Source organism: Corvus kubaryi, unplaced genomic scaffold, assembly GCF_017639235.1.
Source record: "Corvus kubaryi isolate FWS band 111438036 unplaced genomic scaffold, C.kubaryi_AGA036_p1.0 37397, whole genome shotgun sequence".
Classification (NCBI taxonomy): Eukaryota; Metazoa; Chordata; class Aves; order Passeriformes; family Corvidae; genus Corvus; species Corvus kubaryi.
Genome location: NW_024581136.1, coordinates 20077870 through 20096777, shown reverse-complemented (window position 1 = coordinate 20096777; position 18908 = coordinate 20077870). Strand labels below are relative to the sequence as shown.

The following is an 18908-nucleotide window of genomic DNA, read 5'->3' as shown; positions in this document are numbered from 1 at the left end:
TGGGAAATAAACAGGGGTTATGGGGAAAATAAATAGGGATGTATGGGGAAAATAAATAGGGATGTATGGGGAAAATAAATAGGGGTTATGGGGAAAATAAATAGGGGTGTATGGGGAATAAACGGGTTATGGGAAAATAAATAGGGGTGTGTGGGAAAATAAATAGGGATGTATAGGGAAAACAAATAGGGATGTATGGGGAAATAAACAGAAGCATATAGGGAAATAAACAGGTGTGTATGGGAAATAAACAGGAGTGTATAGGGAAGATAAACAGGGGCGTATGGGAGACAAACAGGGGCGTATGGAACAAAATTCCAGATCCATTTTCTTAAGTCCCTGGTGTGGGGATTTTATTTTGATAAGAAATGAGGTTTCGTGGATCATCACACAGGTACTTCCAGAGGGAGGGTTTTCTGGGAATCTATGGGATGAGCATGAGACTTCACTGGGAATTGTCTTATTTAGGCTGGCTAAGGCCTAGATAAATTGGCAACTTAGAGGTGGATCATATTTTCTTGGTGCTGGGCAGACCTTTAGCTGCTGTGAGTGACATTATCCCATATCCCAGCTAAAGGCCCAGCCCAGGAAAGAAGCAGAAAAATAATTCAAACAAAGCAACATTTTCCTGAAGTACATTTCCTTTTCCCTGGAACCACTCCGAGGTGTTTGAGGGCAGCCAGAGGTGGCTGTAGCTGCTGTGCCTTTCCCCTGGTGGGCTTCTGAGGATCGGTGCATGGAGTGGGAATAAAAGGCTGGAAGTTCTTGACTCGGGGCACCGAGTGCCAGCACGGATCCCATGGAACACAGGATCCCCTGGAAGGGCTCTGTGGGGTTTCCACACACTGGAACAGGCACAGGGCAAAGAAAGGAGCACTGGGCACGTGCCAGCAGCACTTTTTGAAGTGACAGCACAAAGTGATCCCTGGAAAAGCTGGAGAGCCTCCAAGCTGCAGCCCTGCTGTCCTGCACGGCTTCCCTGCGCTCATCCACAGCTTATTTCCACTCCAATACACCGATTTTTCCCCTGTATCCAATGCACCATCCCATTTTCCTGTCATTTCTCTGCCGGTGGATCCAGGGATCCGGCAGAAAAAGCAGGAATTCTTGCTCTGCCCGTGTCAGTGTGTGGGTTTAATGTGGACAAATTGCTCTGTAGGAAACATCCGTGTGGGATCTGCACTGGTGAGTCTGTACCTCCAACACAGAGGTTATTTGGGATAGAGGTATGGAAAAGATAGAAGCAGGCAGTAATTGCCTTTAAGATCAGAGCACAAAGCATTACCTTGGATTTTACAAGGCCAGCGAGCAACAAAAGAGCAGTAATTTATGAGCTCAGCGTAAAAGAAGAGCATAATTGCATTAAAAATTAATGCTAATGAACACTAAAATGGGGAAGGTGGTTATGATGAAAGTTTGGATTCATCTTCCCCGGGTTGAATGATGGCTGGTGCCTTGATTAATGGCTTAATTTCTATCAATTAGCGGGGAGAAATCTCCACTGAGACAAGGGTAAATTGAGCATTGAATTACAGCCCTGGCTTTGTGTGCCCAGGAAGGAGCGCGGCGGCTCCGGTGTCGGCACGGTGACAAACGTGGGGTGGCCACAAATCCAGCAAAATTTACTGTGCCAGGGCTGGCCCCAGCTCTCCACTGGCTGAGTGTGGCTCTTGCCCAGGATGTTTTCAGAAATACCCCAAAAAGACCCAAAATGGGGGTGCAGGGCTGTGAGGAGGGCAGTGGTGAAGGCGACTTGCACGCAGGACGTGCAGAGCTCCAGCAGAAGTTTAACCTTCTTAAATCCAAAGTTCTTGAATTTAAGGTTCTTAAGTTCAAGGTTCTTAAATTCAGAATTCGCTTGCTGAACTTTCCCCTCCTGTTTTCTGCTGCATTTTATTCCTACTGCTCCCAGGTTTTTAAAGGAAAAGCTGTTTGTGTCCAGACTTGTTTAAAATCCTATAAAAATGAGGTTACTATCACTATAACGTATTAAAATAGCAAACCTAGAGTAGTCTGGTACTCTCTGTAGTATTCTCTCTAGTAAGTACCACAGTGCTCACAAAATGCTATTTTTAATATATTTTAATAACCTCACTCTCACAAGATCTTAAAACAAGCCTGGACAAAGTTTTTTCTTGTTAATTCACATTTTTCCAACTTAATTGTAAATCCTGTGTGCTCCCTGTAGTAAATAAATGCTGGATTAGTCACAACTTGCTACTTTAATGCCTTTAATTGTATTTTCCAAGTGCTTGCAATGAAGCTGGGAGCACACAAATGAACGGGCAGAACTTTCTCTGTCCAGTTTCTCTTTTTGGAGCGTGGTTATTGTTCCTGCGCCTCTGCCTGGGAAAAGTTCTTTCCCTGGAAATCCCAACAGCTGGGAAAGAGTGTGGCCAAGTGTCGGAGCAGAGCTCTGCTGGAGCTCAGGGATCGGCAAGCGGGAATGGGAAGCCTTATCCTGGCTGAGTTGTGAGAAGGATGGGGGGCGGGGGTTGGAAGCTGATCCCGAAATCCGGGATGCCCGGGGTGGGTCCTGCAGGGATGCTCCGCTCGGAGCATCCCGGGCTCGGCACCCGCGGCGCGGAGGCTCCGGCGCTGTTGAGTGAGGCGGTGCCTCCCTCTAATGGCAGCGGAGCCCGGCCGGGAACCGGGATGGCCGCGGGACAGCCCGGGATACATCCCGGGAGATGGCCCGGGAAACATCCCGGGAGATGGCCCGGGATACATCCCAGGATACATCCCAGGAGGTGGCCCGGGATACATCCCGGGAAATATCCCGGGAAACATCCCAGGAGATGGCCCGGGATACATCCCAGGAGATATCCCAGGAAACATCGCAGGAGATGGCCCGGGATACATCCCAGGAGATATCCCAGGAAACATCGCAGGAGATGGCCCGGGATACATCCCAGGGGATAGCCCAGGATACATCCCAGGAGATATCCCAGGATACATCCCAGGAGATGGCCCGGGATAGTCCCTTCCAGCCTGGGCAGGACCAGGGGGGACTTGGAGTGCCGGGAATGTTGTCTTCAAAGCTTGTGGGAACGGGACATTTCTGGGCTGATTCCCTCGGGATTTTGCTCCGGCTGTTGGGAGCTCTCACCTCTGGAGTGGGCGCTGAGGCTCCAGGGAGGATCTCTGGGGAGGTTCTCCAGGGAAGATCCCCAGGCAGGATCCCCAGGGAGGGTCTCCAGGGATGGTCCCCAGGGAGAATTCCCAGGGAGGATCCCCAGGGAGGATCTCCAGGCAGCTCCCGCTGGCTCTGGAATTCCAGCACTCAGGCTGGGAAGGGTATCAGAAGTCTGGGATACCACGGGATCAGGGTTGGGATAACTGATCCTCTCCTGCACACAGAAAGGACTTGAGGCAGGAACATTCTCTAAAAACCAGAGCCCCAGGTTTGGTAAAATCTGGAGCTGGCACAGCTGCAGTGAATCCCACTGTCCTGCTGGATTCTTTCTCCTTTCCCCAGTGCTTCCCTTCTGTTTAGTACAGAATCCAGGATCTCCCACAGCCAGGGAGGTTTTGTCTCTCCCACTGCAAATTGTCCAGGGAAAACTTCATTTTTCTTTAATTTGTCAGTTTGTGCGGCTTAAGTAAAACTGGGATCAGTCAAAAACCGTGGGATGTGTGACAACACAGTTCTGTTGGAAAACACACCGTGCTATAAGGCAGCTGGATAAAACCACCACTTCCAAAAACCCCAAAGAAAACGGGGTCAAAGGGGAAATGTTTTCTGCTGTAGTTGTTTGTTTACTCTGCAGTCTGGGGGTCTTTCCTTCTTTTCACCCTCTACTCAAAAGAGCGAGAAAAAATGACAGCTTTTTTGGGTTTTGAAAGCATTTAACATAAAACATGTTATATTTTTAAATTACATTAACCCCTTAAATCCAGTTAGTAAAATAGGAAGAAACCGATTCTGAGGAATATTGAAGGTTTGTTGTGACATGGCTTTGATTCTGGAGTTAGACTTGCTTGAAAAAATCTCTTTAGGTACATGTTCATGGTCAGGATTATGGATAAGCAACAAATCCATAAAAATTGACACCCAAAGATTATCCAAGAAATGTTTAAAACATATTTTTATTTAATGGATGATTCACAAGATATTATTGGTCATTTAATGCTTCTGTTTCATTGATTTTAAAACTCTTAGTGGAATAAATTTTGTCTTTAAGGAAAAAAAGGGGAATATTTTAGGCAGAGCTTGCAGGGAAGTTACCTTTTCTTTTATCTGATTTGTAGGGTCGTCGAATTCTCTGTTTCTTTTCTTTTATCTGATTCTTTGGTGTTTTTAATTATTGTGTGTGGTATTTTGGGGTGGCATGGAAAGAATTCCTGCAGATTTTAGTTCTGAAGTGACATTCCAGGTTATTGCTGATCCGGCTCAATTCCATATGAATTTACAGCTGTAAAAGCTACTGTGTGTATTTATATCTGTGGCAGGATAGAAATAGATGTAAATAGAGAAGTGTAAAATAGTGAATTATCCCTGAAGGATGATGCTCCCAGTCAAACTGGGCAAGGTCCCCCCTGCCAAGGTGACAGGGCTGGAAATGGTACCTGCTGCTGGAATCACCTTTTTATTAAAAACCAGCCCTAATCTGAGATTTAGTTCCTTTTATTCCACCCTTAGAGGGTAACAACACTCACCATGCACTGAGTTAGTATTGATTTTTTTTTTTGTCTGAAGCCTCTGAGCTTTCTGACTCCATTATTTTTGATTTTCCTATGAAATACATATCCTTCCACTGACAGCTGACAAACAACAGCTGGAAGTCGTTTTATCTCCCAGTAATGTGTTTGTCAAAAGTGCCCTGCACTAATGGGCTCTGCTTCCTCCAGTCCATTTTCCCCTGTTAATGTCACTGATGTCATTGGCAGCATTCAGTGATTTTTGCCCCTTTCCTAATTTGTCATCCCCATCAGTTTGTGCAGGATCCGTGTGGGATCCTGGAGCTGGCTGGGATTTTGTGAAACTGGAGTTGAGCAGTGGATTTGAAATCTCCTTTTCCTGCCTTTTTTTATCCCTGGCTTAATCAGGTTCCATGTTCTGTCCTTTTATTTACCCTCAGGCCTGGTGTATCCAAAACCTCAGTGAATTCTGACTCCCTCTCCCCAGCAGGCATTGGGATATTTGATTTATCCCCAGAAATCCTTAGGAATCTGTTTTAAGGGAGAAGGTTTCAGCACCGAGGCAGCAGGACTTACAAACACAAGTTTAAATGTAGCAAATTATTTTTTTTACTTCTAAATCCCCCCAAAAAATCAGGCTTGAAGTTGTATTTATGGGCTTGGCTGTAGTGCAGCTCTTGCCAGCTTAGAATTATGGGATGGTTTGGGTTGGAAAGGACCTCAAAGCCCACCCAGTGCCACCCCTGCCATGGCAGGGACACCTCCCACTGTCCCAGGCTGCTCCAAGCCCCAATGTCCAGCCTGGCCTTGGGCACTGCCAGGGATCCAGGGGCAGCCCCAGCTGCTCTGGGCACCCTGTGCCAGGGCCTGCCCACCCTCCCAGGGAACAATTCCTTCCCAATCTCCCATCCATCCCTGCCCTCTGGCACTGGGAAGCCATTCCCTGTGTCCTGTCCCTCCATCCTTGTCCCCAGTCCCTCTGTAGCTCTCCTGGAACCCCTTTAGGCCCTGGAGGGGGCTCTGAGCTCTCCCTGGAGCCTTCTCTTCCCCATTTATCCCACAAATCCTTAGGTCAGCATTTGGAATGCTCCCAGCAATGGCCTCACTGTTGTTGTCTTTACTTGGAGCTTTCCCTTGTGACAGAGGATTTTGGGCTGCATTGCACGAGCGGTTTCTCCTGGTATGTCCCAAAATCTCCTCCAGGCACAGCTGGGACAGGGCCTGGATCCCAGGATTTCACTGATCCCATGATATCCCACCTTCCCTCTGCAGACCAAGCCACCCTCATCGACCAAGTGAAGCGAGTGAAGGAGATCGAAGCCATCGAAAGCGACGCCTTCGTCCCACAGACCTTCAGGTCGAGCAAAGAAGTCAAAAAGGTACATTTCCCACCCAAAAGGGACATTTCCCACCCAAAAGGGACATCTCCCACCCAAAAGGGACATCTCCCATCCAAAAGGGACATTTCCCATCCAAAAGGGACATTTCCCACCCAAAAAGGGACATTTCCCTCCCAAAAGGGACATCTCCCATCCAAAAAGGACATTTCCCATCCAAAAGGGATATCTTCCTTCCACAAGGCACATTCTCAATCCTTTTCTTGCTGCATTATCCCCTCAGAGCCAGGAGGAAGCTGCACTATTACGGATTTTCCATTGATGAAAGAGCATCAACCCTACATCCACCTGAAATCCCACCAGGGACTCCCTGATGGTCTCAGGATGGGCTCAGGGAATTTAAATGTGTCAGAATTTAAGGAAATCATCTGTTCTAAAGACTTTTTTTAGGAGAAGCAGGAGAATTAAAATCCCAAAGTGATCAGACATTTACTTTGTAATTAGAGTGGAGATATTTTTAATGCTGCTTAACTTAAAGCCAGACTTTAAGTCTGTATTTACTCCCTGAAAAGAAGCAGCTTGCTTTTCAATCAGCTTTCCAGCAACCCAACAGGAGACATCCAGATCCCAGAAATCACCTGCATTTTGGCCACCTGGTGTTGTAGGGAACTGGTTTGGGATGTGTGCAAGCCAAGGCTTGGTTCATTTTCCCCACCTGGCAGCGAGTGTTTGGAATTATCCCTGGTTGTTTCCCCAGGAATGTGTAAATTTTTGCCTTTCCAGAAGTCTCCAAGAAGCTGATGCAGCTTCTTCAGGAAGTGATCCAAAATCCCAGTGTTGGGTTTTTCAAGCTCTCTCCCTATACCTTTTTTTGTCACCTCATATCCTTTGTCCATGTCCAGGGTGTCCATCCTGCTGAGGATGCTGAGAAGTCTTTCCATGAGGATCCTTTCCTGGGAAGGCAACCAAGTGCTGGGTTAAGATGCTGCCACGTTTGGGAATTTGGGGATAAAACACTCCAATTTTGTGTGTTTGTTTCTTTTTTAGTCGACAGAACCTCCTGAACTGCAGCATGAGCCTGGAAATGTGGGAGCAGGAACCACTGAGGCAGCGGCTCCTGAGAAAGAGCCTCCAGCTGCCCACATTCCCACTGCCATCAAATACCAGGATGACAATTCCTTAGCACATCCAAACGTGAGTGTTGCCATATTTATCCCATCTTTAGCTTTAGAACAGCCCCTGGAATGAGAGCAGGACCAGGGCACCCCACAGCCTTTGCTGTGCTGCTCCTCACAAAATCCCTGCTCTGGAGACAGCAGGACACAGAGGATCCCACTCCTCCCACTGCCCAGCAGAGCAATCCCACAGGAAGTTCACCAGGAGTTCTGGAGTTAGAAATTTATTTTATAACAAAATATAATTAATGTAACACAGGGGAATTTAAGATCTCCTTGAGTAAAAATTCAGGACAAATTGCTTTTGGTTTCTGTAGTTGGAAACCAGGTGGAAAACTCAGGACTTGCCCATTTTGCCAACTTGCAAAGTTTTAAACACAGGACAGACTTCAGATAATTTTAAATTGTTGTGGCTACACTTGAGCAAATTCCTTTGGGAGCACTTCAGTTGGAAGTAAAAGGACTTACATAGAGTTTTTTAAGAATTAGCAAGTTAAAAATGCCTTGCAGTAAAGAAACCAGTGTGAGTTCTGTGCACTGGACAGAGACAGCAGAGATTAAGATGTGCAATGATGAACTTGCATTGGAGTCTTGGCTTTCCAATGATTATGATCCATAAGATCCTTCCCAAGCCAAACTCTTTGAGGATTCCATGAAAAGTCTCTGCTTTTCCTGATGTTTTTGGATCACCTTTGTCTTTAACCCCCTGAGCTTTTCCTTTGGGTGCTGAAACAGTCATGGGTGTTCCAAGGGATGGTCACAAACATGGAGTTGCTGAGTTGTGCCAACTTGTCTCCCTGTGCCCAGCTGTTCATCGAGAAGGCAGAGGCTGAGGAGAAGTGGTTCCAGAGGTTGGTTGCTCTCCGCCAGGAACGGCTGATGGGAAGCCCCGTGGCCTGACAGCTCCCAAGGACCATCCCAGGCCAGTTCCCACGTGGAATTCCTACATTCAGTTGTTCTGTTTGTCTCTTAGAGGAGATTTTAATGAGCTGTGCAGGCAGGGAGGGTTTCACCTGAATGAACAGGAGTGTTGTGTCCTGCTCCACTGGAATACCCAGGAATGTTCTGCCCTGGTTCTCTCCAGACCCCGCACTGGAGATGGGCAGGGCAGCACAGCCAGGGGCATTTCCTTGTTTAGGGGGGAATTCCTCAGGTGCAGAACACCTGGCAGCCCATGAAACATCATTTTATACCTCCCAGTGCAGAACATTTTAGAGAACCAGGCAGGAGTTGGGAGATAAATGGGAACTGAGGCTCGGGGCTGGGACTGAGCAGGGCTGGGACAGTCAGGGGTGAGTGGGACCAGGCCAGGCCAGGTCCTGCAGCTGGAGAGGACCCAGGGCAGGGAGATCACTGTTATCCCCTCCTCCTTCCTTCTGTGGAATCCTGAATATCTGGACGGGCTCCTGGCTGAGGGAATCTTCCACGTGGATGTGTTCATCCATCTGCTCCCAGTTCCTCACTCTGGGTGGAAAAATGCTCCTTGAACATCTGCCACTACTGCAGCTCCAAATGGGGAATTGTACCAATCTCACCATCGATGTAATTACTGAATTATGTCATTGTCACACACCTGGCTGTGTGCAGTGACTGTTCCCAGCCCACAAAGTTCCCTCTGGCCAGGTGGGACTTCCAAATAATGAAAGTTTAGTCTGAACATCGGAATTTAGCCTGGATGAACTCCCACCACGCTGCCCATCATCCAACTAAATGTGGGAGATCAACCAAATAAAATAAATAAAATGCAAAAGTGTTTCTTCAGCAAAGCTGGGAGGAAACTGGCACATCAGGAGAGGAGAAAGCTGAGCCCCACCTCTGGATGTACCTCACTGGAACTCACCTGCATCAGCATTCCCTTGGAAGGCTGCTTTTTAGGATTATTTCTCCTGGTTCTCAGATCTGTGGTGATAAAAAATGGAGGCTGACTCTGGAAATGGACTTTGGTTGTCTTCTTTTTTATTGTAGATCCTGGATATAAAAGGAAAATGTATTGAATTTGCATTCTGACACCTTTTTACTTCCTCTATGAAGCATTAGTTTGACTTTATCCTGCATCCAAATATTCCAAGACCTTGTCTGCAGGAAAAAGTGGGGGGAAAATGGTTTCCCTTGTTTCATTTCAGCATTTTCAAATGGTAAATATTTGTCATTGCTGTGTTTTCTAATCACCTTTTATGTTTCTCTCATAGAAAATAAAAACTATTTCATGTCTGTGGAAGGTCCAGGTGTAAATTCCTCTTTTCACACATTGTATTGGATAATTTTGGTGCTTTTATTGGATGTAAAACGATTCCTTTTATTTGCAGCCCTGTAGAATATTAGAAAATTCCACAATAGACTGTGAAGAGACTTATGGTAAAAGTAGTATTTATTAATTATTTATTGCTTATTAATCAACATCTGAATTTGCTGGAGGAGAGTTGGGAGCAAGAGCTGGAAAGAATCTGGAAATAACATTTAGATAATAAATAAATTCTAGATAATCCCAGCTGAATGGAAAATGTACTGAAATATTCCAAACTCCACTGGAAACATGGAGCAAATCAGGGTAAAGTTGATTTTTATAGTTCCAGTCACAGCTCAATGATCAGCATGTCCAGTAATGAATTCCTCAGGATTCTGCACTTTTCATGGAATAATAACTTGGGTATTGCCTTGGGTGGTTCATTGAAGAGGGATTTTTCTGGTTTCTTAACCTGACACTCTTCCCAGTCCCTCCTTTCCACACTCTTGGATGTGGAAGCTTTGGAGTTGTTGGTGTTGGGAGAGGAAGGAAATGTCAGGATGGAGTTTTTGCCTGGATCCCATCAGTCCCAAACCTTGTGCCAGCCCTGCAGGACACAGTGCCAGAGCTGTCCAAGCTCAGTGGGAGCTCCCATGGCGCTGACCAGTGACCTCAGCAATTCCAGGTGGGTTCTCCAGGTGAGTTCAACTCTTCCCGTGGATCCTCCTCCACCACCTTTGCTCCTGTGAGTGCCACAGAGCTTGTGCAGGGCCAGACTGGGGGCTGGGTGTGAAGGTTTGGGCTGCAGCAGGTTCCAGTGGGACAAACTTTGCTTTTCCTTGAGCAGCATCCTGTGATCAATTATTCATTTTCCTGCCAAAGGCAGGCACGCATTGGAATAGCAGCAATGGGATATGGGAGGAGGCAGCCCCAGAAGGAATCAGCTTTGCTGTGTGTGACTCAGGTGGATTTGGAACTTACTGCTGGGGTTATTTTACCATTGGACACCTTATAAAGGAATTGTATCCAAGGAAATGTACCCTCCACCATTCCATGTGTGGAGCAAAAGGGGATGTGTGACCTCCTCAGCCAGGTCCAGATCAATCCATGTCAGCACCTGGCCATAAACCCCTATAAATGTGTACAAATTATCACCACCAGCCTGGATAAATGCACTGCTGGCTCCCAGCCCCCACTTCTCCTGATCCAACAATCCCACTTGTCTTAATCTCCTAAATCTTAACCTGTGACAGTAACCCTGCTTTTTAAGTTCTGATGTTCTCACATTTTGGACTCTTTCCAAGAAAGTTCACCTTCTTGTTGTATTTTCCACTTTGCTGCTGGTGAAGGGGAGCAGATTCCTGAATAGGAAAGGGAAGGAAGCAGCTGTGTGCCAGTTTTCCCAGTAAAACACCAGATTTTAGCCCTGCTTCCCAGCCTGCAGTGATGCGGCTTTGTCACTCAGGACTCTGGTGCACGAAGTTCCTGCTAATGCCAGAGTGCCTTGGCTGTGGCTCAGGGAGCGGAGTGCAGGAATGGGGAGATAAAGCTGTAACTGGAGTCAGCAGAGCCCCCTCCCCCAGGAATTCCAGCAGCAAACTCATTCCCTGAGGCTGGTTCCCATCAAACCAGGTGCGATGGTCACTGCCCCTTCTCATTCCTCAGCAGCTCCAGCACTGTTTGTTGTGGGATCATTGCCTGGAAAGGAGCTGTGTTTGGTTTTTAAATGATGATCCTTATTACTGGTACCATATTTTAGGAAGGTTTTGCTGCTCAAATGATGCTGTCAAAGAAAACACTCACGGCCAGGAGATCGAATGTTGCTCCTTCTGCTCCAGTCACTCCAGGAGGAGCAGCACGGGATGATCCCGAGGCCTCTCTTGCAGCAGTAACCCAAAACCAGCCCTCTGGCTGATGACAGTTTTCCATTTGTCAGGTTACAAGGAGTTATTTTTAGTGGGGATCCTTGAACTGCAGAAACCTCTGTGAGGAGGGATCAGCTGGAACCTGGGACTTAAGCCAGGGCTGGAGGGGGCTGTGGAGACTCCTCAGCTTGAAAGGGATGCAAAATCCTAAAAATACCATTAACCAGGATTGAAAATATTCCCCACTTGTAATCTGGATTTAGGGCAGCATTGCCTGGTTTGTTTTTCCCTGGTTGGAAAAAGAGCAGCAGTGGCAGGGCCGGGTAGGGTGACCCTGGGAATCAGACCCTGAGTCACTCTGGAATTGCCACTCCGGGGCCGCAGGGGACACGAGGGGGCTCCTCTTTCTGGGAGGAAGCAGGAGCTGAGGCCTGGGAGGGAGGAGGGTGCTCAGTGCTTCCAGCAGAGTGAGCTGAGCTTCCAGCCTGGCTCCCACATTCCAGCTGCTCTGCTCCCAACACCACCAAGATGTGGAGCTGCTGGAGCAAGTCCAGAGGAGGCCCCGGAGCTGCTCCAGGGCTGGAGCCCCTCTGGAGCCAGGCTGGGAGAGCTGGGGGTGCTCACCTGGAGAGGAGAAGGATCCAGGGAGAGCTCAGAGCCCCCTCCAGGGCCTAAAGGGGCTCCAGGAGAGCTGCAGAGGGACTGGGGACAAGGCATGGAGGGACAGGACCCAGGGAATGGCTTCCCAGTGCCAGAGGGCAGGGCTGGATGGGATATTGGGCAGGAATTGTTCCCTGTGAGGGTGGGGAGGCCCTGGCACAGGGTGCCCAGAGCAGCTGGGGCTGCCCCTGGATCCCTGGCAGTGCCCAAGGCCAGGCTGGACATTGGGGCTTGGAGCAGCCTGGGACAGTGGGAGGTGTCCCTGCCCATGGCAGGGGTGGGAGGGATGAGGTCCTTTCCAACCCAAACCATTCCATGATTCTCTGGTTCTATACCAGTGAATTTAATAGCATTTTGCTATAAATTCTGGTCATCTTATTTCAGGCCTTGTACAAATTACTGAACTGGGAACAACTGGGACCTGAAGAGATACTTAAATCAAATATTAATGGCCATGTTCTTACACATCTCCCTCCAGTCCTTGCTTTATCTGACATTTACCAACAATTTATCACCTTTGCAGAAGCTGATGTCACTTATGGACTGAAATCAGCTCTGCAGCAGCACAATCCAAAGGCCTCTCCCACTAAAAACACTCGTAAGGCTCTGGAAATTGCAGAGCAGCTCTGAGCCCACCTGGAATGGAACAGCTGGAAGAAGTGAAGACCCCTCATTTCTGCCAATCCGTGGGAAATGGAAAGAGGACCTGCTGATCCCTCCAGAGCTGCTGGGGACGGAGCACTGATTGTGTGAGCCCTCTCAGGTTTCCTCCAGCCTTGCTCCTGACACTGCTGGGCAGAGAATGCAGCAGGTTCCCCAAGTGCTCCCATTTTTTCCAAAATAGTTGGAAACCCCCTATTTAATGACTCTGCTGTTTCTCACTAGGTGGGTAAACAGAGCTAAATGTTTGGAAGTTTGGGGCTGCAAGAAATGTAATTAAGAAGTAATTGTGTAATAAAAGCTGGTTTTTTCTTAAGTGAGCAGTGAAACCTCTCCTGGCTGATTAGAAGTGACAATTAATCCTTGCCCTCCCTGTGAGATCAGCCAGAACCTGAGCTGGTAACTCGATGTTGTGATAACTCATGCGCTGAGTACACTCCGTTTGTCCAGGACTAATTGGAACATGGAATTAATAAGATCTGCTGAAGGAGCAGGAGGCATTTTTAGCTGCAGCCACGACCAGCCCGAGGCAGGGGAGCCCTTTCAGAGCCTTCAGTGCTTGAACAAACACAGCGTGGCCTGAACTGGGCTCAGGTTTTAAACAGGGGCTGGAAGTGGCTTCACCTGGTGCCAGCCACAGGTAAACCTGGGTTTGGATCCCTATGGAAAAGGGCTCCTGGAAGCCCTGAATAAATCAAGCAGCTCCTGTTGCCCAGGTGGGATTTTTTATCCATTTTGCATTTTTGTCTGATTTCATGGCTTGAGGCCATGGCCAAAGCTGGGCTCAGTTTTGATGACCATCACCATTGAGCTGAGACAGATTTTCCCTGGGAAAAACCTCCAGAATGCCTCCCAAAAGCCCAGGATCTCTGCTCCTGGGGTGTCTCCAGCTTTGGAGAGGAGTCACTGACTTCCCACTGCCGTTGCTGTCCCTGGCTGTGCTGCTGAAGGAAGCACCAAAATCCAAATGTTTTTTTCGCACTCCTGGAGCTGGGCTGGAGCAGGAATTTTTTCCCTGCCTTCCAGTGCCCCAGAGAAGTTGCCAGGCTTTAAGGAATAACTCTGTCATCTCCAGAAGGCTGTTCAGGCTCTTTGGTCACTTGGCCCTTGGGAATGGCAAACAGAGGGCTGCAGCGCTGGATCAGAATTCCCTGTGCTTCCACATGTGCTTCCAAAGATTTATCCATCAGTAGTTACTGCCCTCGATGGCAACAGAGGCCATTTAAACCAGTATTAGTCTGGATCAGATCCTGGAATCGGTGCTGGTGTTCCCACTGGAGCCAGCTCTTGGTCGTGGTGTTTTTAAGAATATTTCTGTGCCTCAGCTTTGGCTCTGCTAAACAAAAACAAGAGGAGAAGAGAAAGGTCACAAAATCGGGGCTGGTTAAAAGAGATGCTGGTTCACATGATGGAAATTAAGGTTGGGAATTCATTAAAGCCCAGGCCTCAGGAACTCTCCAAGGGATCATTGCTGTAGAGATGATTTGAAAAGCAACATCCCAATATGTTAAAAAAACCCAAAAAGCTTATCCTGGCTGTCTTGGGAGTGAGTTGGGCTGCCAGTGATGTGCCAGGCCATGGGCTGGCTGTGTCACATGCAGCTCTTGGGAGCATTCTGGTAGTTCCTTACCAAACACCCAGCCTGGGTAAATCCTAAAATGACACCAAGGAGGCATCCCAGCTAATCCAGTCTGGCAATTCCTACATGTATTGGGATTTTGTACTCAGATTGGTGTTTTACATTGGTATTTGTCACCAATTCTCAGCTTCCTCAAAGAAACACACCAAAATATCCAATTTTCCCACTTTGCTGAGACGTTATGGACACGGAAGGCTCGGGACACAGGTGACACAACCCGAGGATCCCTCCTGCTCTCAGAGGATGTTGCCTGCCCTGCCAGCATTATTTATTAGCTCATCCATAATTGATAATCTCTAATTTGTGTGGGCTAGAGGAAGCTGGGCTGCAGTGAGCTATAAAAGGAAGGTTATCAACAGCCTGCACAAGTTGGTGACAGCTCTATTTATAGCCCAGGCCAGGCCCCAAAATGTGTTTCTTCCCCTTTTTTGGTGCTGCAAGTTCAGGGTTAGGAGTTCCTGCAGGCAGGAGTTCCTCCTGCAGCCTCTGAGTGACTTGTTTTATCAGCTGCAGAGAGACAAGGGCAGTTTTTAGGGATATTTCCTACTTATACGCAAAGAGAGTTGCAGGGTGGACACGGGGAGGTTTTCTGTCACAACTTGTTGGGTGGGAAGTGGAAAAAATTGGAATAACAGTAAAAGAAATGGAATCTTTTCCTGTAGAAAGCAGGAATTGGCTTTCCCTGGTTTGCATCTTGTATAAAATAGGGTTCAGCTTATCCAGGGGAGGCTGACAGCATAGTCCTGAACAGGTATTTTATATTTCATCAGAACAAAACCACCTCTGGTCAACACTGGGCTCTGATTGTTCCATTTTCCTCGTTAGTGTAACTAATTACCCAACTTTTAAACCTTGTCAGACCCAGCATGTTCAGAGGAGACTCCCAGGATTCAGATGGGATTTCAGCAGAAAAATCTGCTGATAATGAGCTAAGGAGCATTAATTCTTTCTTTTCTCTCGGTTTCTTCTTTGTGTGTGCAGACCAGGTATTTCCTTTGAAATGGACTGCTTAATTTCCATCTGTGATTATGTTTGAATGAAGGGAACCTTGGCATTTAGTTCTGTTAATTAATTGATTTCGATCTGGCCAGCAGCATTGTGTCCAGCCTTAGGAAGGGCTCTGGCTCCAGTTCTCCCAGCCCAGTTTGGCACTTTTCCTATTTAAACACATGTGCAGGAATGCAATTTTCACCTCCAAGTGTTAAAGCATCCTTGCTTCTTAAAAATAATCCTCGTAGAGGAATTAGAGTGGATGGTTTCCCATACAGAAAGGCAGAAATATTCCTGTGTTTTCCAGCAGTTGCACGAAGTGTTTCCCACAGATTTTAGTGTATTTTACATGAATGAGTTGATCACAGAGTCTTTTTCGGCATCACCAGAATTGATTTTTATTCTGGAAGGAACAGAAAACACAAATCCAAAGGGAAATGGCTGTGGAAAAAAAGCTCTCAGCATGAGGAGTTAAGAGGAACTCAGGGGTTGGAAGGAAATGTTTGGGGCAGGAACCTAAACAGGGATACATGGAATGGAGAGAGAACAAGGGAATTATAAATACCAACAAAACATCAATATGGCAAAATGACCTTTTGTTCTGGCTGGATGTGCTCAACAAAGCTCTGAAGCCTGGATCAGATTTAAATAGTCCTATCACCAAAATGAGTAAGAATTGAGAAGGTAAATTAATTCCTAAGGGAAATCACTGTAGATCTCATTAGCTCGGGAACAAGATACCTTAAAACTTTTAATTAAAGATAATATTTACTGCAAATGAATAAGAGTTGGCAGGTTTCAGCAGAAACCATAATCTCATTTATGCAAAGTTTTCTTCCATTAAGGCAGACATCATTAATCTCATTGGAGATGCCCTCCAGCCCGACAGAGCTGCAGCACGAGGAGTTTCTTACAGAACTCTTTTAATCTGCACAAAGGAGCTGGAGCTGGAGCAGCCACAGACCTGGAGAAGGGCTGAGCAATTAAAGGGGTCCCTGTGCAAACACAGCCCTGCGTCCCTGGCACCGAGCACCCCATAATGAGCTCCTTCCAGCAGCTGGGAGTGAACACTGCAGCCCCATCCCTCCGTTCCTGCGCGGGATCCAGCGCTGCAGCTGCTCCGGCTGGCAGGGAGATGTCAGCCTTTGGAGCCAGCATGAAGTCAAACAGGGAGCTGTGGGTGATGTGGAGGGCTGAGAGCAGCTCTGGGGAAGTTCCCCATCCCTGTCTCAGGGTTAGAAATCACTTCTTTTTACAGGGCTGAGTTTGGGGAATCATGGAGTGCTTTGGGTTGGGAGGGACCCTAAAGATCCCCCTCCATGGGCAGGGACACCTTCCCAGGCTGCTCCAAGCCCCAGTGTCCAGCCTGGCCTTGGGCACTGCCAGGGATCCAGGGGCAGCCACAGCTGCTCTGGGCACCCTGTGCCAGGGCCTGCCCACCCTCCCAGCCAGGAATTCCTTCCCAATATCCCATCTGTCCCTGCCCTCTGGCAGTGGGAATTCATCCCCCTTGCCCTGTCACTCCATAGATTCCCTATAAAAAACATGCCTGGGATAACCAGGTGGGATTAGAGAAGCCTGGAGTATTCCCATGGCAGTCAGGAGAGGGGATCCTTGTTCCATCAGGATCCATCACGCTGCAGGGGTTTGGCCCAAAGTGGAGAAGAGACATAAAAGATGAATGAACTGAGGCTGCAGCATTCCTGCACGCCCCAGTAACCAGGTGAGCATTGATTCTGCTGTCAGAAGGCAGAGTTCCCTCTGATCCCAGCCAGAGGGGATGTGGGATTCACTCCAGGCTGGATGTGACAGCGGCAATGTGACTGGTGGGCAGGAATGCTGACAGGGAATGCTGACAGGGAAGGGGTCACCCCAGGATTGCCCAGGTGAGCTCTTTGTGGATGAGAGAGCAGCAAATAAAACTCAGGGGAGGCAACTCTGCCTCTTCTGGGCCTTTTACAACCAAATCTCGTGCCAGTCATGATGGGTTTTATTGCTCACACACAGAATTCAGCCTTGTTTCAAGCCACACACAGAATATTACAAATATTTTAGTAGTACCAACCTCTGCACTGCAGTTACTCCAAACTGCCCTGAAGTTAAAGTCTATTCACACTAAAAACGGCACAAGCAGCATCTTTAGCGTAGCATAAATCATTTACAGGAGTCATTTATTAATTACTTGTCAATATTCTGATTAACAGAGATGGCTCTGGTTGGTTTTAGGGCAGCCATGCCAGGCTGCAATGTTCACTTGCCACTTGTCACAAACCAGCCAGGTGGATTTTCTTTAATGTAATTTGTCTATCAAATACAAAATCCTGCAAATTCTCCTGCTCCTGGAGCTTCAACTTCTCAACATATTCTACAATTAAGGCTGGGAAAGATCTCCCAAATCCATGCTTTTACTGAAACCTCCCTCTGACGACTATTCCAAAGGTTTGCTGAGGTGTTTTCCCTTTATCTGCCTCTTCCTGCTAAAACCAAGAGCTCCTTTTCCCTGTTTAACTGTAACCCAGCCCTTCCCAGGCCCGAAGCAGTGCAGGGAAGCAATAATGCACTGCCACGAAGCCTTGGGAAGGGGATGTGCCCTGGAACCCTGATCCTCACGGCCGGAGCATCCCTGTCCTTGCTCCATCCCGGCCCGCTCCCTCCTCGCTGCTGTGCTTCCCTGGAACAGCAGTTCATGGATCGCTCACTCCAGCCTCCTGCTGCTTTTCCACGTTCCGCGAGTTTCCAGCCGCCGGGAAGAGGCCGCAGCTTTATTTTACTGCCATCTACTGGAAAAAATAGAATTATTTCTAGAATTGCCGAGCAGCGGGACGCGCCACAGCCCCGCTGGGGCCAGGCCTGTCCCCGCCTCACACTCCCCAGGGCCGGGGCGCACCCTGTGGCAGAGCGGGGCTGCGGGAGGAGCACCCCGAGGGGCGAGGAGGCCGCGATTCCCGAATTTCCCGCATTTCCCGCATTCCCCGCATTCCCCGCATTCCCCATTCCCGGGAACCTTCTGGAGCGGTGGCCCCGCGGTCGCCACGGCAACGGCGTCGCGCGGGGAGCCCCGCCCCTCGCGGCGCGCCGGCCAATGGAAGCGGGCGGGGAGGTCACGTGCGTGGGCGGGGCGCGGCGCGGTGAGGAGGGGCCGCGCGGGGCCGGGGGCGCGCAGAGCGCAGTGGCCGCAGCCATGTTCGGGGGGCTCCGGAGGTGCTTCGAGGACGATCCCTTCTTCAGGTGAGGGGTGGGCGGCTGTGGGGAACGGCGGTGAGGCGGAGGGGGATCGGCCGAGTGGGGGCTGAGGCGGTGGAGGGCTCTGAGGGGCCGGTCCGGGGGTGTAAACGGGCGGGCGGGGTGGGTGTGAGGGACCGACCGTTGGCTGAGGCAGCTGCGGGGGTCGGCGCGGGTGGAAGGACATGGGGTCGGTGCTGATTGAAGGGGTCGGGGCAGGTGGAAGGACTGGGGGACCGGGGCGGGTTAAAGGGGTCGGTGCAGGTAGAAGGACCGGGGCAGGTTAAAGGGGTCGGTGCAGGTAGAAGGACCGGGGCGGGTTAAAGGGATCGGTGCAGGTAGAAGGACCAGGGTGGGTTAAAGGGATCGGTGCAGGTAGAAGGACCGGGGCAGGTTAAAGGGGTCGGTGCAGGTAGAAGGACCGGGGTGGGTTAAAGGGGTCGGTGCAGGTAGAAGGACCGGGGCGGGTTAAAGGGGTCGGTGCCGGTAGAAGGA

General features: G+C 48.9%; 2 protein-coding genes and 1 long non-coding RNA gene across 6 annotated transcripts in view; 2 read left to right on the top strand and 1 right to left on the bottom strand.

The window, feature by feature from the left end:
* The window catches only part of RSRC1 (arginine and serine rich coiled-coil 1), a 99774-nt gene extending 90403 nt beyond the window's left edge, over positions 1-9371 (top strand). Inside the window, exons 9-11 of the mRNA XM_042042167.1 lie at positions 5914-6020; positions 7026-7172; positions 7961-9371. Of these exons, the coding sequence (XP_041898101.1) occupies positions 5914-6020; positions 7026-7172; positions 7961-8053 (347 nt within the window). The 3' untranslated portion in view covers positions 8054-9371. The remainder of the gene's footprint in view (positions 1-5913; positions 6021-7025; positions 7173-7960) is intronic.
* A 7787-nt stretch (positions 9372-17158) lies between these two features.
* Positions 17159-18260, bottom strand: LOC121671005. Its single transcript, XR_006018355.1, has 2 exons — positions 18079-18260; positions 17159-17968 (listed from the first exon to the last, which is right to left on the bottom strand). It is a non-coding gene; the product is annotated as an uncharacterized LOC121671005 (long non-coding RNA).
* A 52-nt stretch (positions 18261-18312) lies between these two features.
* MLF1 (myeloid leukemia factor 1) overlaps positions 18313-18908 on the top strand; it is a 13060-nt gene continuing 12464 nt past the window's right edge. For 2 of the 4 annotated variants that reach the window (XM_042042660.1, XM_042042659.1), the window contains exon 1: positions 18313-18419. In XM_042042660.1, the coding sequence (XP_041898594.1) occupies positions 18373-18419 (47 nt within the window). In that variant the 5' untranslated portion in view covers positions 18313-18372. The remainder of the gene's footprint in view (positions 18420-18908) is intronic. The other 2 variants (XM_042042663.1, XM_042042661.1) reach the window with 1 other exon arrangement.